Source organism: Corythoichthys intestinalis, chromosome 4, assembly GCF_030265065.1.
Source record: "Corythoichthys intestinalis isolate RoL2023-P3 chromosome 4, ASM3026506v1, whole genome shotgun sequence".
Taxonomy (NCBI): Eukaryota; Metazoa; Chordata; class Actinopteri; order Syngnathiformes; family Syngnathidae; genus Corythoichthys; species Corythoichthys intestinalis.
This window is the reverse complement of record NC_080398.1, coordinates 4,183,320-4,202,615: the sequence shown is the minus strand read 5'-3', so window position 1 is coordinate 4,202,615 and position 19,296 is coordinate 4,183,320. Positions and strand designations below refer to the sequence as shown.

Below are 19,296 nucleotides of genomic sequence, written 5' to 3'. Positions count from 1 at the left end.
CTTCGTGGAGTCCTCCAATAAACACCATTCTTGGCCATAGTTTAGATGTAGTTGATGTGCGAGATATTGGACTGTGCCAGTGATTTCTGTAAGTCTTTTAGACACTCTTGGGTTCTATTTTTACCACTCTGAGTATTCTGCGCATAACTCTTAGCGTCATCTTTGGTGGACGGCCACTTCTTGGGAGAGAAGCCAAACTCTCCCCTTTTGTAGACAACTTCTCTGACTCTCGATTGATGAACATCCAGACTTTTAGAGATGGTTTTGTACCCTGTCCCAGCTTTATGCAAATCAACAACTTGTTCAGACTAGCAGCCGAAATACAATTTTAATTTTAAGCTAGCTTCATTTCGCAATTTCATAATGCAATCTCACAGACTTGCGTTATACAGACGCATCGAAGCATTGTCGCGTGACATCGTGGAGTGACCTGTATAAATATTAGCATATTAGCCTCATGCTAACACATTTCCAAAACATTTATTCGTGGCCTAATCCTGTCTTCCGCGCCGTCGTCCCCTGGAGGCGACCGTGATAATTACGACGGGAATATTGCGAGCCGCCGGAAAACATGACAAATTTTGAACGCGCCTTGAGGTGACGGCGCCGGGTGACTTCCTCGTTAAATATTCATGAGGACTTAATGTCACATGACCCGAGGTCGTGAAGGCCCCCACCCCAGGTTAGACAGCTTGACATATCATTTGATTTGTAAATGAGTCGCCGCAAAGATGCGACCTTTTGTTTTATTTTGAAAGGGAATTAAAGGCTTTTAATGTTTTCTTTTTTGACCCCTCGATCACTGTAATCGCCTTGTTAAAATTTCAGGTTTTACCGTGATGAATTCAAGACGGCTGGCCTACACGAAAAGACACAGAAAGCGCGCCATCTTGGTTTGAAGTGACAGCTTTACCGTCGTTTTTGATTTATTTCTAAGTGTTCTAAAAAACTTTGAAAATTCAGCCCCTGTAGCCACTTTCACTTGTCAGCATGAAATTGGTAGTAATTTCTATAACTCATAGACCTACAAAAAATTCTCAAGATGCCATGCCCAAAAAAAACCACAGAAAGCCTGCCATCTTGGTTTGATTTAAAGGCTTTACTGTCATTTTTGGTTAATTTGCAGGGGTCTTACAAGTTTTGAAAATTCAGCTCTTTTTGCCACTTTCACTTACAGGATCAGTGTGAAATTTGGTAGGAATGTCTAGAACGCGTCGACTGACAAAAAAGTCTCAAAATGCAATGCCCAATAAGACACAAAAAGTGTGCCATCTTGGTTTGAAGTGAGAGCTTTACTGTCATTTTTGGTTAATTTCCAGAGGTCTTACAAGTTTTGAAAATTCAGCTCTTTTTGCCACTTTCACTTATCATTGTGAAATTTGGTAGGAATGTCTAGAACGCGTAAACCTACAAAAAAGTCTCAAGATGCCATGCCCAAAAAGACACAGAAAGCGTGCCATTTTGGTTTGAAGTGACAGCTTTACTGTCATTTATGGTTAATTTCCAGGGGCCTTCCAAGTCTTTGGAAATTCAGCCCCTGTAGCCACTTTTACCTATCAGCATGAAATCTTGTAGTAATGTCTATAACGCATAGACCTACAAAAAAGTCTCAAGTTGCCATGGCCAAAAAGACACAGAAAGCGTGCCATCCTGGTTTGAAGTGACTGCTTTACCATCATTTTTGGTTCATTTCCAGGGGTCTTACAAGTCTTTGAAAATTAAGCCCCTGTTGTCACTTTTACTTATCATCATGAAATTTGGTGTGAATGTCTATAACCCGCAGACCTACAAAAAAGTCTCTAAATGCCATACCTCAAAAGACACAAAAAAGTGTGCCATCTAGGTTTGAAGTGACAGCTTTTCCGTCATTTTTTGTTAATTTTCAGGGGTCTTCCAAGTGTTTGAAAATTCAGCCCCTGTAACCACTTTTACTTATCAGCATGAAATTTGGTAGGAATGTATATAACGAGTAGACCTACAAAAAAGTCTCCAAATGCCATACTTGAAAAGGCTCAGAAAGCGTGCCATCTTGGTTTGAAGTGAAAGCTTTACTGTTATTTTTGGTTCATTTCCAGGGGTCTTACAAGTCTTTGAAAATTCAGCCTCTGTAGCCACTTTCACTTATCAGCATGAAATTTGGTAGGAATGTCTCTAACACGTAGACCTACAAGAAAGTCTCAAGAAACTATACACGAAAAGACACAGAAAGCGTGCCATCTTGGTTTGAAGTGACAGCTTTCCCGTCATTTTTGGGTAATTTCCAGGGGTCTTCCAAGTCTTTGAAAATTCAGCCCCATTGAATTGACCCTGTAGCCACTTCCACGACTCAGCATGATATTTGGTCAGTATATCTGTAACATGACGACCTACAAAAAAGTCTCAGGAAGCCATGCTTAAAAAGCCACAAAAATCGTGCCAGTCAAGTGGCTGCAATACCGTAATTGTGGTTCATTTTGAGGGGTCTTACAAGTCTTTTACAATTCAGCCCCCGAATACATTTTTACTTAGCAGCAGGAAATTTGGTAGGCACGTCTGAAAGGCATAGACCCACAAAAAAGTCTCAAGCAGCTATGCACAAAAGCCACAAAAATCATGCCATAAAGATTTGAAGTGACAGCAATACCGTAATTTTGGTTCATTTCTAGGGGTCTTACAAATCATTAAAAATTTAGCTCCTGAATACACTCCCACCAATCAGCATAAAATTTGGTCAGGATGTCTATTACATGCAGACCTACAAAAAAGTCTCAGGAAGCAGTGCACAAAAAGACACAAAAATCGTGCTATTAAGGTTTGAAGAGACAGCAATACCGTAATTTTGGTTCATTTCGAAGGGTCTTACAAGTCTTTTAAAATTCAGCCCCCGAATACACTTTTACTTAGCAGCAGGAAATTTGGTAGGCACGTCTGAAAGGCATGGACCCACAAAAACGTCTGAAGAAGCCATGCACAAAAAGCAACAAAAATCATGCCATAAAGGTTTAAAGTGAAAACAATACCATAATTTTGGTTCATTTCCAGAGGTCTTACAAATCTTTGAAAATTTAGCCCCTGAATACACTTTCACTTAGCAGAATTAAATTTGGTAGTCATGTGTATAACAAGTAGACCTATAAAAAAGTCTCAAGATGCCATGCCCCAAAAGACACAGAAAGCATGCCATTTTGGTTTGAAGTGACAGCTTTACCCTCATTTTTGGTTAATTTCCAGGGATCTTACATGTCTTTTAAAATTCAGCCCCTGTTGTCACTTTCACTTATCAGCATGAAATTTGGTAGGAATGTCTATTACACGTAGACCTACAAAAAAGTCTCAAGATGCCATGCCCAAAAAGACACAGACAGCGCATCATCTTGGTTTGAAGTAACAACTTTACCGTCATTTTTGGTTAATTTTTATGTGTCCTAACAAACTTTTGAAAATTCAGCCCCTGTAGCCACTTTCACCTATCAGCATGAAATCTGGTAGGAATGTCTATAACGCATTGACCTACAAAAAAGTCTCAAGATGTCATGGCCAAAAAGACACAGAAAGCGTGCCATCTTGGTTTGAAGTGACAGCTTTACCGTCATGTTTGGTTAATTTCCAGGAGTCTTACAAGTCTTTGAAAATTCAACCCCTGTTGTCACTTTCACTTATCAGCAAAAAAATTGGTTGTAATGTCTATTACACATAGACCTACAAAAAAGTCTAAGATGCAATGCCCAAAAAGACACAGACAGCGCGCCATCTTGCTTTGAAGCAACAACTTTACCGCCATTTTTGGTTAATTTTTATGTGTCCTAAAAAACTTTTGAAAATTCAGCCCCTGTAGCCACTTTTGCTTATCAGCATGAAATTTGATAGACATGTCTATAACGCGTAGACCCACAAATAAGTCTCAAGAAACTATACTTGAAAAGACACAGAAAGCGCGCTAACTTGGTTCAAAGCGACAACTTTTGCATCAATTTGCTTAATCTCCAGGGGGTCCTAAAGATCTTTCAAATTCAACACCTGAAGCCACATCAACTCGGCAACATGAAATTTGGTAGAGACGTCTATCATCAGTAGAACCCCCCCGAAAAAAAAGAAAAAAAACCTCAGGAATCCATGCCAAAAAAGAACCGTTTGACTCTCATCTTTGTTTTGGGTCCAACCAAACATCCCGTCAGTCAGTTTGCTGTGGAAACATCAAATTGCATCCCATCATGCATCTGAGCGCAGGAGACGCGGGCGCCACATGATTGACAGCTCTTTGAAAACACCATTATTAGAGGCAGAGTGGAAAGAAATAGCTTCAAACAGCCACTCCACATGAGTTTTAATGTGTGTGCGTGCGTCTGAAGCTTCTTCAACTCCGGAGTGCCCGGCAGCCATCGCGTATTTTACTCGGCTACATTTTTTGATTGGTTTGTCAGGCCTAATTATAATTACAGTTAGCGGTCGTTAAGAGTGTGCGGATGGGGGGTGGCTGTGCGAGCTGGCGAGTGTGTATTAGATAATCGCACACTTTGGCTGTCAGTCACCTGTGATTGGGAAATGCCGCGCAATTTCAAGTGTCATTTGGCGGCTGGTCGCCATCTGTTGCGAAAATGCACACAGACACACATGCACACGCTACAATTATGTGTCAGTCAGGTTGATGGTTGTCAGATTGCTGTGTGACATTTTGTGGACAGACGGAAAGTGATTTGAACCATCTGTATATTTCGGAATGTGCACGACAAGGTGTGGTCATGTGACTGAACTTTATGGTCACGTGACTGTAACTATCAAATGCGGTGATTTGGTTTGCCGGCACGGTCGAGTGACTTGACAGAGTCGTCGTTTGGGTTTACAGAGTGGTCATGTGACTTCGGTGTGATCATGTGACATCACACTTTGGTCATGTGGCGTCACTGTGTGGTCATTTGACTTCACTGTATGGTAACGCGACCGCTATATGGTCATGCGACTTCACTTAGTGGCCATGTGACTTGATTGTGTTATCATGTTACTTCACTGGATCATCATGCGACTTCACTGTATGGTCATGTGGCTTCATCATGTGGTCATGTGGTTTCACAGTGTGGTCACATGGTTTCACTGTGGCAATGTGGCCTCACTGTATGGTCGTGCGACCTCTATCTGGTCATGTGACTTCACTGTGCTGTCATTCAGCTTCACTGTATGGTCATGTGACTTCAAAGTGTGTGTGTAGTCGTGTGGCTTCACTGTATGGTCGTTGTGACTTCACTGTATCGTCATGTGATTTCACAGTGTGTTTACATGATTTCACTGTCGCCATGTGGCTTCACTGTATGAACAGGCAACATCAAAGTGTGGTCATGTGCCTTCACTGTATCGTCATGCGACCTCTATATGGTCATATATGGACTTCACTGTGCGGTCAATCAGCTTCACAATATGGTCATGTGACTTCAAAATGTGGTCACCTGGCTTCATTGTATGGTCATGCAACCACTGTATGGTCATGTGACTTCACTGTGTGGTCAGGCGGCTTCACTGTATGTGTATGTAGCTTCACTGCATGGTCATATGACTTTACAGTCTAGTCATTCAGTGTCACAGTATGGTCATGCGACTGCAAAGTGTGTTAATCTGGCTTCACTGTATGGTCACGCAACCACTATATGGTCATGTGACCTCACTGTGTGGTCAGGCGGCTTTGGTGTATGCTTATGTTGCTTCACTGTATGGTGATGCGACCACTACATGGTCATGTGACTTCACTGTGCGGTCATTCGGCTATACTGTATGGTCATGTGACTTCAAAGTGTGTGGTCATGAGGCTTCAATGTATGGTCATGCGACTTCACTGTGTAGTCATGTGGCTTCACTGCATGGTCATTGTGACTCCACTGTATCGTCATGTGATTTCACAGTGTGTTTACATGATTTCACTGTCGCCATGTGGCTTCTCTGTATGAACAGGCGACTTAAAAGTGTGGTGACCTGGCTTCATTGTATGGTCATGCAACCACTGTACGGTTATGTGACTTCACTGTGTGGTCAGGCGGCTTCACTGTATACATATGTAACTTCACTGTATGGTCATGCGACCACTATATGGTCACGTGACTTCACTGTGTGCCAGTGTGACTTGACTGTGTGATCATGCGACTTTAATGTGTTGTTACGTGGCTTCACTGTTTGGTCATGCGACTTCACTGTGTAGTCTTGTGGCTTTACTGTATGGTCATTGTGGCTTCATAGTGTGGTGACATGATTTCACTGTCACCTCGTGGCTTCACTGTATGATTATGCAACATCACAGTGTGGTCATGTGCCTTCACTGTATGGTCATGCGACCTCTCTAAGGTCATGCCACTTCACTGTGTGGTCATGTGGCTTCTCTGTATGGTCATGTGACTTCACTTTATGGTCCTGTGGCTTCATAGTGTGGTCATGTAGATTCGCTGTATATTCATGCAACCACTAAATTGTCATGTGATTTCACTGTGTGGTCATGCAGCTTCACTGTATGGTCATGTGACTTCATATATGGTCATGGCTTCATAATGTGGTCACATGATTTCACTGTCGCCATGTGGCGTTACCGTATGATCAGGTGACATCTCAGTGTGCTCATGTGCCTTCACTGTATGGTCATGCAACCTCTATTTGGTCATGTGACTTCCCTGTGCGGTCATTTTGCTTCACTGTATGGTCATGTGACATTGTGTGGTCATGTAGCTTCACTGTATTTACATTAAACCATTCATTTGTCATGTGACTTCACTGTGTGGTCATGCAGCTTCACTGTATGGTCATGTGACTTCACTCTATGGTCATGTGGCTTCATCGTGTGGTCACGTGCCGTCACGGTATGGTCATGGGACCTCTATATGGTCACGTGACTTCACTGTGTGGTCGTGCTGCATTCACTGTATGGTCATGTGGCTTCATAGTGTGGTCACATGCCTTCACTGTGTGGTCATGCGACCTCTGCATTGTCGTGTGACTTCACTGTGTTGTCATGCGACTTCACTGTGTGGTCATGCGGCTTCACTGTGTGGTCATGTGACTTCACTGTATGGTCATGTGGCTTCATAGTGTGGTCATGCGACTTCACTGTATGGTCATATGACTTCACTGTGGCTTCCTAGTGTGGTCATGCAACTTCACTGTGTGGTCAAGTGGCTTCACTGTACGGTCATTTGACTTCACTCTATGGTCATGTGGCTTCATCGTGTGGTCAAGTGCCATCACGGGACCTCATGTGTCATGTGTCACTGTATGGTCATGTGGCTTCATAGTGTGGTCATGCGACTTCACTGTATGGTCATATAACTTCGCTGTGGCTTCATAGTGTGGTCACTCGATTTCACTGCGCGGTCATGCAACTTCACAGCGTAATTAGGTGACTTCAGATTTGACTCGGTCATGCAACTTTACTGTGATGTCACAAGGATTTCCAGACGACATTGCACTTGTGAATTATGCGACTTTATGGACAAAGCAGTGACTTCACTGTATGACTAGATAGTTATTTCCATTGTTTTGTGTCCTGATTCCCCTTGAAGAGCTACACTACATTTCCAAATCTTATTGGTTTTAAATATGTGATTCAACATGTTTGAGATCACTTGAGAAAATCTGTTAGCTCTCTACTTTCCCAAACGTTTCAACAAACGCCTTCAGAGTAGTAAAATTCCCCCACTCGGAGGAGAACCCTGTTGATTCGGGTGTGGTTTTGATGTCCAATCTATTCCTTTTATTGAAGCCTCCACTTAAAATAAGAACAAGGCAATAAAAGCTCCAACAAAGTCATTCCATTCAACCTCCGCGTCATTTTGCCATCTCGCTCTCAAAGCGTCGCTTTGCTTTCATCAGTCCGCCGCCGCCAACATGTGGAGATAATTCTGACGTCTCCGAGGGGGGCTTCCTCTTCCAAACGCAGCTTTGAGCTGTCACTCTTTTCAAAGCAAAGAAAGCGCATTCATGTCGACAAAGTGTACTTTTTTTCCCCCCGATTCAAAACATCTGAGCTGACGGATGAGCGCTGCGGGGTTGCTGACGAGTGATGTCACAAAGCAATTAGTCAAAACAGAAGAAGGACCGTCTTTGCTTTAGTACGTGATCTGCGGTGAACAATCAACGTTGGGATTGATCACAGGTGCAGTGACGTGTTTCAGCGCCATTGACCGGGATAGACGTCCGATCTGTTTTGACTGGGAGGGGCTGGTGATGAATGGATTGGATTTTGATTGAAAGAGGTTGAAAAATATTTCTTGATAATCTTTTTTTTTTTCCTAATTAATACATCTCTTGCGCCGAATATGACATCGGATTGACCGAAAATGCATGCTAATATTTTTGGCTTCTGATTCAAATTTTTTTTCCAAAATATGTTTGCCGATACCGATCTGATGCCCATATTTTTAGACCAATAAAAAGTGCAATACCCATATTTTTAGACCAGTAAAAAGTAATGCAAAAACAAAATAATGTAAGCAGGTAATGACAAAAAATCTTTAGTATTTTTTTTTACAAACCTTATTGTTCCCATACAGTAGAAGCAAGCGAGGAAAACACCTACTGTAATTTCCACGCTATAAGGCGCACCTAATTATTAGCCGCCACCCACCAAATCTGACACAAAAAAGACATTTGTTCACAAATAAGCCGCACTGGACTACAAGCCGCAGCTGTCCTCACTCTATTATGGGATATTTTCACCAAAAGATATTAACCGGTAACACCTAATTTGACAGCAGCATCATACAACTGTCATAAGACCAAATAAACCACCATGAAGTTTTAAACCATTTGGCTGCAAAGCTTCATTTGACCATCACTGCTCCCTTGGAGGAGACAGTCAACCTCTGCTGCCACCTGCTGTCAACACTGTTGTTGTTCAACAAGCCTCCTAGCATGCATTGCAGAGCTGCAGATGTAAATAACAATAAAAATTCAGGTTCTGTTGGAGAGGCAGACTGTGGACTGTATAAGGTTCTGGTTCAATGTGGGTTATGGTCTGTTCGGCCCGGGGTGTCGGTCAGAACACAAGAGCTGAGAGCGGAGTTGGTCCTTTCATCTTTAATCCAACTTGACAACAGATTGGCAACAGGGTGGCAACAGGCAGAACTATTTACATAAATGGCACTTGATAGGAGGAGCGTTAAATCATCAGGTGAATGCGTGACAGGAAGATGGATTTGTATGGGTGGAAGACTTAGCTGAGTTAACTGGTTTCAATATGTGTGTGGAGGTAGACTTGACTATGTAAATTTAATAGCTACGTGTGTGAAATTAGCTGCGTGTGGTTCTCAAGGAAAGAGAAAATACAGTATATTAGTGCCAATGCAATAAACAATACACATTGAGTGCAAGCAGTCAGTAATAGACACACATCTGACTCAAACAGTGCAATGAATAAATCGGTGGGGGGCACGAGTACGCGCGCACACCCAGTAGCATGCTGCGTGCACGTGCGGTAAACCTTGTCACAAAGGTGGCGAAACTAGGCGTTTTACAGTCATGTGAATGCACCTAACATCCAAAAATGCTAGACAAGAATATCATCCCTTAGCACAAATGTGTGGCACAAATATAACGTCAACAACGCTCTCCTCAGCGCAGCGAGGACGAGCGGGAGACGCGAGGACTAGGGGGGGGGAATGACTGCCCGCCGACGTAACTGTAAACCTCTTTTGACCGAGCCATGATGCACATCAGACAATGCTTCTCACCAAGACATTTCTTTACAGGTGTGTGTTTTATAGTGGGCAGGGCAGCTTTAAACCACTCATCAGTGATTGGGCACACGCCTGACTTTAAATGTTTGGTAAAAATTGGTTTCAACTGTTCTTTAAGTTTCCTTAGGCAGAGGGTTCACTTACTTATTTTTCCTCCTTCTGTCATTGTTTGCATACTATCCTCATTAAAATATGAAAACATAAATGTTTGGGTGGTTTTAGTTAAAGCAGACACTGTTTTTTTTTCATCTGTGTGATTTTGACAAAGATCAGATCATATTTGATGGTGATTTTATGCAGAAATGTGAGAAATTTCAAAAGGTTCAGATACTTTTTCCATACCACTGTATTTTCTCCACTAGAGGGCACTTGTGCTCTTTGGGCAAATAATGCTTAATTTCTGTCTTTTTGTTTGTTTGTTTTCTCTCGCCGGAATTAAATGATTTTTTTCTTTGTATTTTTGGGGCTTAATGTGGTTATGTAATGGGTTATTGTACATTATCATTATAAAAACAGTTCATATAGATATGTTTTTGCTGAGAGAAAAAAATGCCATTGTTTTGGGAAGAGAAAAAAAGCAGTTACTCACAATGTCACTCATTACTTGAGTCTTCTTTTGATTGGATACTTTTTAACTTGTACTTTAGCACATTTTTGGATGACTACTTTTACTGATACTCGAGTAATATTATTTGGAAGTAACGCTACTCTTACTGGAGTCAAATTTTTGGCTACTCTACCCACGTCTGCAAATGGCGGCCGCAAAATATTTTCCCTTGGGCCATAATTGGCCCCTGGGCCGCAAGTTTGAGACTCCTAACCTATATGAATGTAATAATAATGATGAAAAAAATATATTCCCTGTAAGAAATGGTTAAAACAAGGTCCTGAACTTTAGCGCAGGTGCCCAAAAATGCCATTTCTCTCTCTTTTCCTGCCTGTCATTCAAACCTCACTCCTGGTTTCCAATTGGTCCATCCCCTCGTGGGGTGGGCGGAGCCTAAAGAGCCACATGGAACCCTTTGGGTCGCCTCTCCTCTTCTCCTTTCTCCCCTTTTTTCACTCTCATCCAGCGTTGGACAAACTCGCCACTCCTTAGCGTTACATAGCTCACATTTTATATTTAATTTAAGAAATATATATTTTTTTTATATAAACAAAGCGAGAATAAAAAACAGTGAACTCCTATTTTGCATCATGGTTCAAAGGATGGATTTCTTGTTTTTTAATGTAGGATTAAAAAGAGGGAAGTTTGACTAAATTGTCATTTTTTTGGTTTAAATTTGAGTCTAAAAAGACTAATTTGTCGATGTGGTGTGTTTTTTTAATGGAAACATGACCAAAAAAGAAGTCTTTTGCCACTTTCTCTTCATCTTCATCTTGGTCCAATTGCTCCCCGCCTCCGCTCGTCGGTTTCACTTCTCCGGGCGAATCGCGGAGAACTCCCCGGCCGGGACGCCCGTAGCCGGGGTAGCCGTGCCGGTGTTAACCGGTGTTTGTCCCGGTAGTGGAGCCAAGCTCAAGGGGAGCTACGCGTGCGATTTCCGGCTCGTTCGCCTGCAGGGACGTCGCCGGCATTTGGTTCTGGTGTCAACTAAACGTCTGGACCGAGAGTTCATCGCCATGTACGAGCTGAGCGTGGACCGGTGCGCGGGGGTTCGAATTCTGATTCAGGTGGAGGTGTCGGACGTCAACGACAATGCGCCCCGCTTTACCACTGGTAACCGAACCGTGGAGGTGGAGGAGTTCACCCCACTCGGTACTGAGTTGACCCGGTTCGATGCCAAAGATGGAGACGCGGATGTTAACGGACGCGTGAGTTTTTACGCGCAAGAGTCCAATTTCCTAAGGGTGGACTCAGAAAGTGGACAGGTGATATTGATCGGATCCCTCCGCGGGGTGAAGCGAGTCACGACCCGGCTTTACGTCAAAGACGGCGGGGACCCACCGCTGGTTGGCGGCCCGATTGTCCTGGAAGTCCTGGTTCGCCGGACGGTTAAGCGAAAGTCGCGCGCCCTCCCAGAGGAGGTGATCTACCCCGTGAGCGTCCCGGACGGAGCCGGCGTCGGGGATCTCGTGTTTACGGTCCCCGACCGGAGGTTCGAGCAGCGATGGTTCGAGGTGAGCTCCGACGGTGACTCGCCGGTGCAGATCGAGAGGGACTCGGGGAGAGTTTTCCTGGCGCGCAGCTTGACGGAACCCGTGGAAGTCGTGGTCAAGATCCACAAACACAGAGGTGAGAATACTTGGTTTTTAATTGTTTGTTTAGTTTGAGGGAAAAAATGCTCTGCAGGGATTTGTGTGTGCTTTTGTGTGGTGCTGTTTGAGCAAACACTCACACATTTGGACCTCAAAGAGAGTCACACTCATCAAGTGTGTGTTGTTTGCTGCATCTGGTTTGTCTTTGTGAGTGTTTGTTTTGGTCAGCAATCAGGTTTCACTCTCAAGATTTTTGTGCTGATTGGTGTTTTAAGTTGGATTACCGGTGTTTTTCAGTTGTGGACTTTTGGGGGGTCTATTCCTGGTGTGTCTATACTGAATTTCATGTTGTTAAGTGACACTAATTTTTGAGTTTTTTAAATTTTAAAAATGTTCAATGAAAGGACACCTGGAAATTGAGTTTCAAGCAAAAATTGCAGACTTTCAGTGTGTTTTTTATAGCACGGCTTCCTGAGTCTGCTTGTGATAGGTTTGTCTACCAAATCTCATGTTGCTGAGTCAAACTGGATTTGGAGGGAGAATTTTCAAATGAATATTTGGGGTCACAAACAGCCACTTTAAGATAAATTAGCAGACTTCCTGTGGATTTTTAGACATTGCTTCTTGAGACTTTTTTGTGGGTTTACTTATGATTGACAAGTCAACCACATTTCATGATGCGGTGTGAAATTGTATTCAGGGGCTGAATTTTCCAAATAATTTTAAAGAACATGAATTGATTAAATTTACCTGAAAATGGTAAATTCAAACCATAACAGCGGACTTCCTGTGTCTTTTCGGCATGGCCTCCTGAGACTTTTTTGTAGGTCTACTCATGTTAGACATGTGTTGAAAATTTCATGATGCGAAGTGAAACCGTATTTGGGGGCTGAATTTTCAAAACATTCAAAGGAGACTACGACTTGATTAAATCTAACTGAAATAGCCACTTCAAACCAAAACAGCAGACTTCTGTGTCTTATTGGATATGGCCTCTTGACAATTGTTTGTTGGTCTACTCATGATAGACATGTCCTCCAAAATTCATGAAGATAAGTAAAACTAATTTTGGAGAGTTTTTTTTTTTTTTAATTCTAAAAATGTTCAATGAAAGGACGCCTGGAAATCGAAATAGTTACAAGCAAAATTAGCAGACTCGTGTGTTTTCGAGCACAGCTTCCTGAGATTTTTGCTTGGGTCTCCTTGTGATAGTTTTGTCAACCACATTTCATGTTGCTGAGTCAAACTGGGTTTGGAGGGTGAATTTTCAAATGAAATTTGGGTTAACTTTTAAGCCAAATAGCTACTTTAAGATACATTAGCGGACTTCCTGTATATTTTTAGACATTGTTTCTTGAGACTTTTTTGTGGGGTTACTTATGATTGACAAGGCCACCAAATTTCATGATGTGAAGTGAAACGGTATTCAGGGGCTGAATTTTCAAATGATTTTAAAGAACACTAGGAATTGATCAAATTTACCTGAAAATGGCCACTTCAAACCATAACAGCAGACTTCCTCAGTCTTTTCGGGCATGGCCTCTTGAGACTTTTTTGTAGGTCTACTCATGTTAGACATGTGTTGAAAATTTCATGATGCAAAGTGAAACCGTATTTGGGGGCTGAATTTTCAAAACATTCAAAGGAGACAACGAATTGATTAAATCTAACTGAAATAGCTACTTCAAACCAAAACAGCAGACTACATGTGTCTTTTCAGACATGGTCTCTTGAGACTTTTTTGTAGGTCTATTGATAATAGACATGTCCTCCAAATTTCACAATGCTAAGTGAAGCCATATTCAGGGGCTGAATTTTCAAAACATTGAAAAGGACACTATGAAATGATTAAATCTACCTGAAAATGGCCACTTCAAACCAAAACAGCAGACTTATGTGTCTTATCGGACATGGGCTCTTGAGACTTTTATGTTTGTCTACTCATGATATACATGTCCTCCAAAATTCATGATGCTAAGTGAAATTAATTTAGGTGTTTTTTGAATTTTAAAAATGTTCAATGAAAGGACACCTGGAAATTGAGTTTCAAGCAAAAATTGCAGACTTTCAGTGTGTTTTCAAGCATGGCTTCCTGAGACTTTTGCGTGGGTCTGCTTGTGATGGGTATGTCTACCAAATTTCATGTTGCTGAGTCAAACTGGGTTTGGAGGGCGAATTTTCAAATGAAATTTGGGGTCACTTTTAAGCCAAATAGCCACTTTAAGATACATTATCAGATTTTCCTGTGAATTTTTAGACATTGCTTGCTGAGACATTTTTGCGGGTTTAATTACGATCGACAAGTCCACCAAATTTCATGATGTGAAGTGAAACGGTATTCAGGGGCTGAATTTTCAAATGATTTTAAAGAACACTAGGAATTGATTAAATTTACCTGAAAATGGCCACTTCAAACCAAAACAGCAGACTTTCTGAGTCTTTTCGGGCATGGCCTCCTGGGACTTTTTTGTAGGTCTACTCATGGTAGACATGTGTTGAAAATTTCATGATGCGAAGTGAAACTGTGTTTGGGGGCTGAATTTTCAAAACATTCAAAGGAGACTACGAATTAATTAAATCTAACTGAAATAGCCACTTCAAACCAAAACAGCAGACTACCTGTGTCTTTTCAGATATGGCCTCTTGAGACTTTATTGTGGGTCTACTCATGATTAACATGCCCACCAAATTTCATGATGCTAAGTGAAACCACACCCGTGGGCTGAATTTTCAAAACATATAAAAGACCACTAAAAATTGATTAAATTTACCTGAAAATGGCCACTTCAAACCAAAGCAGCTGACTTCCTGTGCCTTTTTTAGCATGGTCCCTTGAGACTTTTTTGTGGGTCTACTCAACGTAGACATGCCCACCAAATTTCATGATGCTAAGTGAAACCTTATTTTGGGGCTGAATTTTCAGAACATTCAAAGAACATTATGAATTGATGAAATTTACCTGAAAATGGCCACTTTAAATGAAAGCAGCAGACTACCTGTGTCTTTTCAGACATGCCCTCTTGAGACTTTTTTGTGGGTCTAGTCATGATAGACATGCCCACCAAATTTCATGATGCTAAGTGAAACCTTATTCGGGAGCTGAATTTTCAAAACATTCAAAGGACATTATTAATGGATTAAAATAACCTGAAAATGGCCACTTTAAACAAAAACAGTAGACTTCCTTTGTCTTTTCGGAAATAGCCTCTTGAGACTTTTTTTGTGGGCCTACACATGCTAAACATGACCACCAAATCTCATGATGCTAAGTGAAACCTTATTTAGGGGCTGAATTTTCAAAAAATGAAAAGAATACTATTAATTGATTAAATCTACCGGAAAATGGCCACTTTAAACCAAAACAGCAGACTTCTTGTGTCTTTTCAGACATGGCCTCTTGAGACTTTTTTGTAGGTCTGCTCATGATAGACACGTCCTCCAAATTTCATGATGCTAAGTATAACTGTATGTGGGGGCTGAATTTTCAAAACATTCAAAGGACACTATTAGTTGATTAAATTTACCTGAAAATGATCACTTCAAATAAAAAACAGCTGACTTTCAGACATCGCCTCTTGAGACTTTTTTTGTAGGTCTATTGTTAATAGACATGTCCCCAATTTTTACAATGCTAAGTGAAACTGTATTCGGGGGCTGAATTTTCAAAATGTTCAATGGACACTATGAATCGATTAAATTTACCTAAAAATGGCCACTTTAAACCAAAACAGCAGACTTGGTGTGTCTTTTCAGACATGGCCTCTTCAGACTTGTTTGTAGGTCTGTTGATAAAAGAAATGTCCTCCAAATTTCACGATACTAAGAGAAGCCATATTGAGGGGCTGAATTTTCAAATAATTTCAAAGAACACTATGAATTGATTAAATCTACCTGAAAATGGCCACGTCGAACCAAAACAGCAAACTTCCTGTGCCTTTTCATACATGGCCTCCTGAGACTTTTTTGTTGGTCTACTCATGATTGACATGTCCTCCAAATTTCACGATGCTAAGTCAAACCGTATCTAGGGGCTGAATTTTCAAATCATTAAAATAACATTATTAATTGATTAAATTTACCTGAAAATGGCCACTTTAGACCAAAACGGCAGACTTCCTGTGCCTTTTCGACCATGGCCTCTTATGACTTTTTTGTGGGTCTCCTCATGCTAGATATGTCCACCAAATTTCATGATGCTATCTGAAACTGTATTCGGGGTCTGAATTTTCAAAGCATTTAAAGGACCATTTTAATTGCTTAAATTTATCTGAAAATGGCCAATTCAAACCAAAACATCAGACTACCTGTGTCTTTTTAGACATGGTCTCTTGAGACTTTTTTTGTGAGTATCCTCATGACAGACATGCCCACCAAATTTCATGATGCTAAGTGAAACCGTATTAGGGGGATTCATTTTCAAAACACTCAACACAAAAAATTAACTAGTAAAACTTTCGCTTCAAAATAAAACAGCTTACTTCCTGTCTTTTAGGTTATAATTTCTTAAAACTTTTTTGTGGGTCTACTCATGGGAGACATGCCTACCAAATTTAATCTTTGTCTGCGCTCATCGAGCTGAATTAAATAAAGAAAAAAATAAATAAATAAATCAGCAGGTCACTGTGAGCCCTTTCTGAACTAAAACTAAATATAAATCTCCTACACAATGAACAAGCTTGCAAAGTTTATTAGTACTGAAAATGTAAAAAATATGTGCTCGCCTTCCCACAGCTTGCCTAAAAATCTCTGTTTTCTTTCCCTAACTTGATTGACACGATTTTCATGTCAAGCTCAACGTGTTCTTCATCTAACCTGCCAAGCTGAAAACGAAATCCTTTGCAAACAAACCAACCGAGTGTCGAAGATGACAACGTCCTGTTTGACAAGATGAAACGACATCCAGATGCTGCTCTGACCTCTGACCCTCATAACCCCGCCCCCGCGCCGCCACCAGCAGAATAAATGTTTAAGCAGGACTCCAAACCGGCCCCCGTCGGGCGGCGGCATCACATCCAGGTCACGTTTGTTCAATCAGCGCAAACTAGCGGCGCGGCCGCTGTTTATTTGCACTAATTAGCCGTGTTTGCTCACCTGGACGTCCCCTCGGTCCCCGATTCTGTCAGCGGGGGCGCCGCCAAAACCCCCCCGATCCCGTGGGACAGGAAGTTTAGTTTTTGTTACCGAGCCGGCCTTGTCCTGAGCGTGATTTGTGGGACACGCTGCTGAACGCCGCGTAAACTCCGGCTCTGATTGAGGCGCTCTGCTTTTCGTCAGGGGTCCGATTGGTCGCAGAAGCAAACGGAGTCGTTTATAATCCCGTAAAACTGTCTCGGCAGAATAAAGATCAGTAACTCGCGGAGACTAAAGGATTCTAATGAGGTGAAAACACGGCCAGAAAAAATTCTAAGTTTGCGTCCATGTCAATGCTAGCTAAGCCCTAAGCTAGCATTCCTATATTTATTTTTTTGTATATTCCGGCTTTATTGTCTTTTAAAATGTATTTCCAGAGTGCGTCAGTGTTTCGCATGACAACCTAGCGAATGTGACTGCGGGAAATGATGATAATTTGGTGACCAATCATCCTTCTACTGCGAACTAAAATGAGTTTATTCCTCGTTTGTTGCTAATAGACACTGTTAAACAAATTTTTATTCACAACTTTTGTTCAATTTCCAGTTCTGTCAACATTAGCTAACGGCTAAGCTAGCAAAAGTTTTCGATACTACATGAATACTGTAATTTTCAGACTATAAACCGCTACTTTTTTCCTTCATTTTGATACCTATGGCTTACAGTCCATTGCGGCTTATTTGTTTTTTTTTTTAGGTAACACTTTATTTGACAGCGGTGTCATAAGACTGTCATAAGATCATTAAAATTTTGACATGACACTATCATGGACATTACTGAATACTTATGTCATTAAGCGTCATTTGGCAAATTATGTCACTAACTCAATTTTTGTCCATCTTGGATCTTTTGCATTCATTCAAAAGTGAGATCATTTGCCGGATAACACTTAATGACTGCTGAATGAATGCTCAGGACAGTCATAATCATGATTGTGTAATGACAGTCTTATGGCACCACTGTCAAATAAAGTGTTAGCAAATACCATAACTAGCAATTGATGAAACAACTGGAACAGTAACTGAAGAAATATTTAGCACAGAACATGATTTTTGATTGTTAGCGCTAGATTGTAGATTGTTAGATTGTAGCGCTGCAATACATGCTAAGAGGCATGTGGGATGACAACAGTGTTGACAGCAGATGGCAGCAGAGGTTGACTGTCTCCCCCAAGGGAGCAGTGATGGTCAAATGAAGCTTCTTGAAGCAAAAAAGCTTTGCAGCCAATTGGTTCAAAGCTTCATGGTGCTTCATTTAGTCTTTTGACAGTCGTATGATGCCGCTGTCAAATAAAGTTTTACCGGTTAATATCTTTTGGTGTAAATATCCCATGATACAGTCAGGACAGCTGCGGCCTATAGCACAGTGCAGCTTATCGATGAACAAATGCCGTTTTCGTGCCAAATTTGGTGGGCTGCGGCTTATAGTGCGAAAATTAGGGTAAATGATGAATAAAAACGTAATAAAATAATTTCCGATTCCAATTCTGATTCCATGTTTCGATTCCGATTCTTTTAAGAGACAGGGTAAAAAAAAATACAAAAAACACACAAACAAACACACAAAAGAAAGAGGCAGGGTCAAAAAATGTAAAGTTTAAACATTTATTTATATGAATAACCAATTAATAACTTCTTAATTATTATCGTAATATAATATTAGTGTCTTCATTTCTGGATGATTTCTTAAATTATATGAATTTAAAATTATTATTTTTTAAAAATCATTATTTTATTATTCATCATTTTTATTATTTATTATTAATACAATTAATATGAAATTTATGAATTATATGACCTTCTCATAGGGCTATTTTTTAACTTGTATTTAAATATCAGCCTTTGAACTTGAATTTGATGAAGTTTCTTTCAGCAGGAGTGCACTCACACAAAGATGTTTATTTTTCAAAAGCTCACAGACAAACATCTTTTCAATTGAATGTATAAGAAAGCTGTCTAAAATTTCAATGTAAACTTGTGCATTTATTGAAGATTCAACCAAAGTGCCTTTGCCTGACATGCAGCCCCATATCGTCAAGGACTGAGGGAATTTTGATGTTTTCTTCAGGCAGTCCTCTTTGTAAATCTCACTGGAACAGCACCAAACAAAAGTTCCAGCATCATCACCTTGTCAAGAGTCAAGAATCTGCATTGGACAAGGTGATGATGCTGGAACTTTTGTTTGGTGCTGTTCCAGTGAGATTTACAAAGATGACTGCCTGAACAAAACATAGAAAATCCCTCAGTCCTTGATGATATGGGGCTGCATGTCAAGCAAAGGCACT

The 19,296-nt window shown here is 41.0% G+C and overlaps 1 protein-coding gene across 2 annotated transcripts in view; it reads left to right on the top strand.

The window, feature by feature from the left end:
• The first annotated feature begins 10,739 nt into the window (after nucleotides 1–10,739).
• si:dkey-22o22.2 (neural-cadherin) overlaps nucleotides 10,740–19,296 on the top strand; it is a 213,857-nt gene continuing 205,300 nt past the window's right edge. For both annotated transcript variants that reach the window (XM_057833588.1, XM_057833589.1), the window contains exon 1: nucleotides 10,740–11,919. In XM_057833588.1, coding sequence (XP_057689571.1) covers nucleotides 11,019–11,919 — 901 coding nt within the window. In that variant the 5' untranslated portion in view covers nucleotides 10,740–11,018. The remainder of the gene's footprint in view (nucleotides 11,920–19,296) is intronic.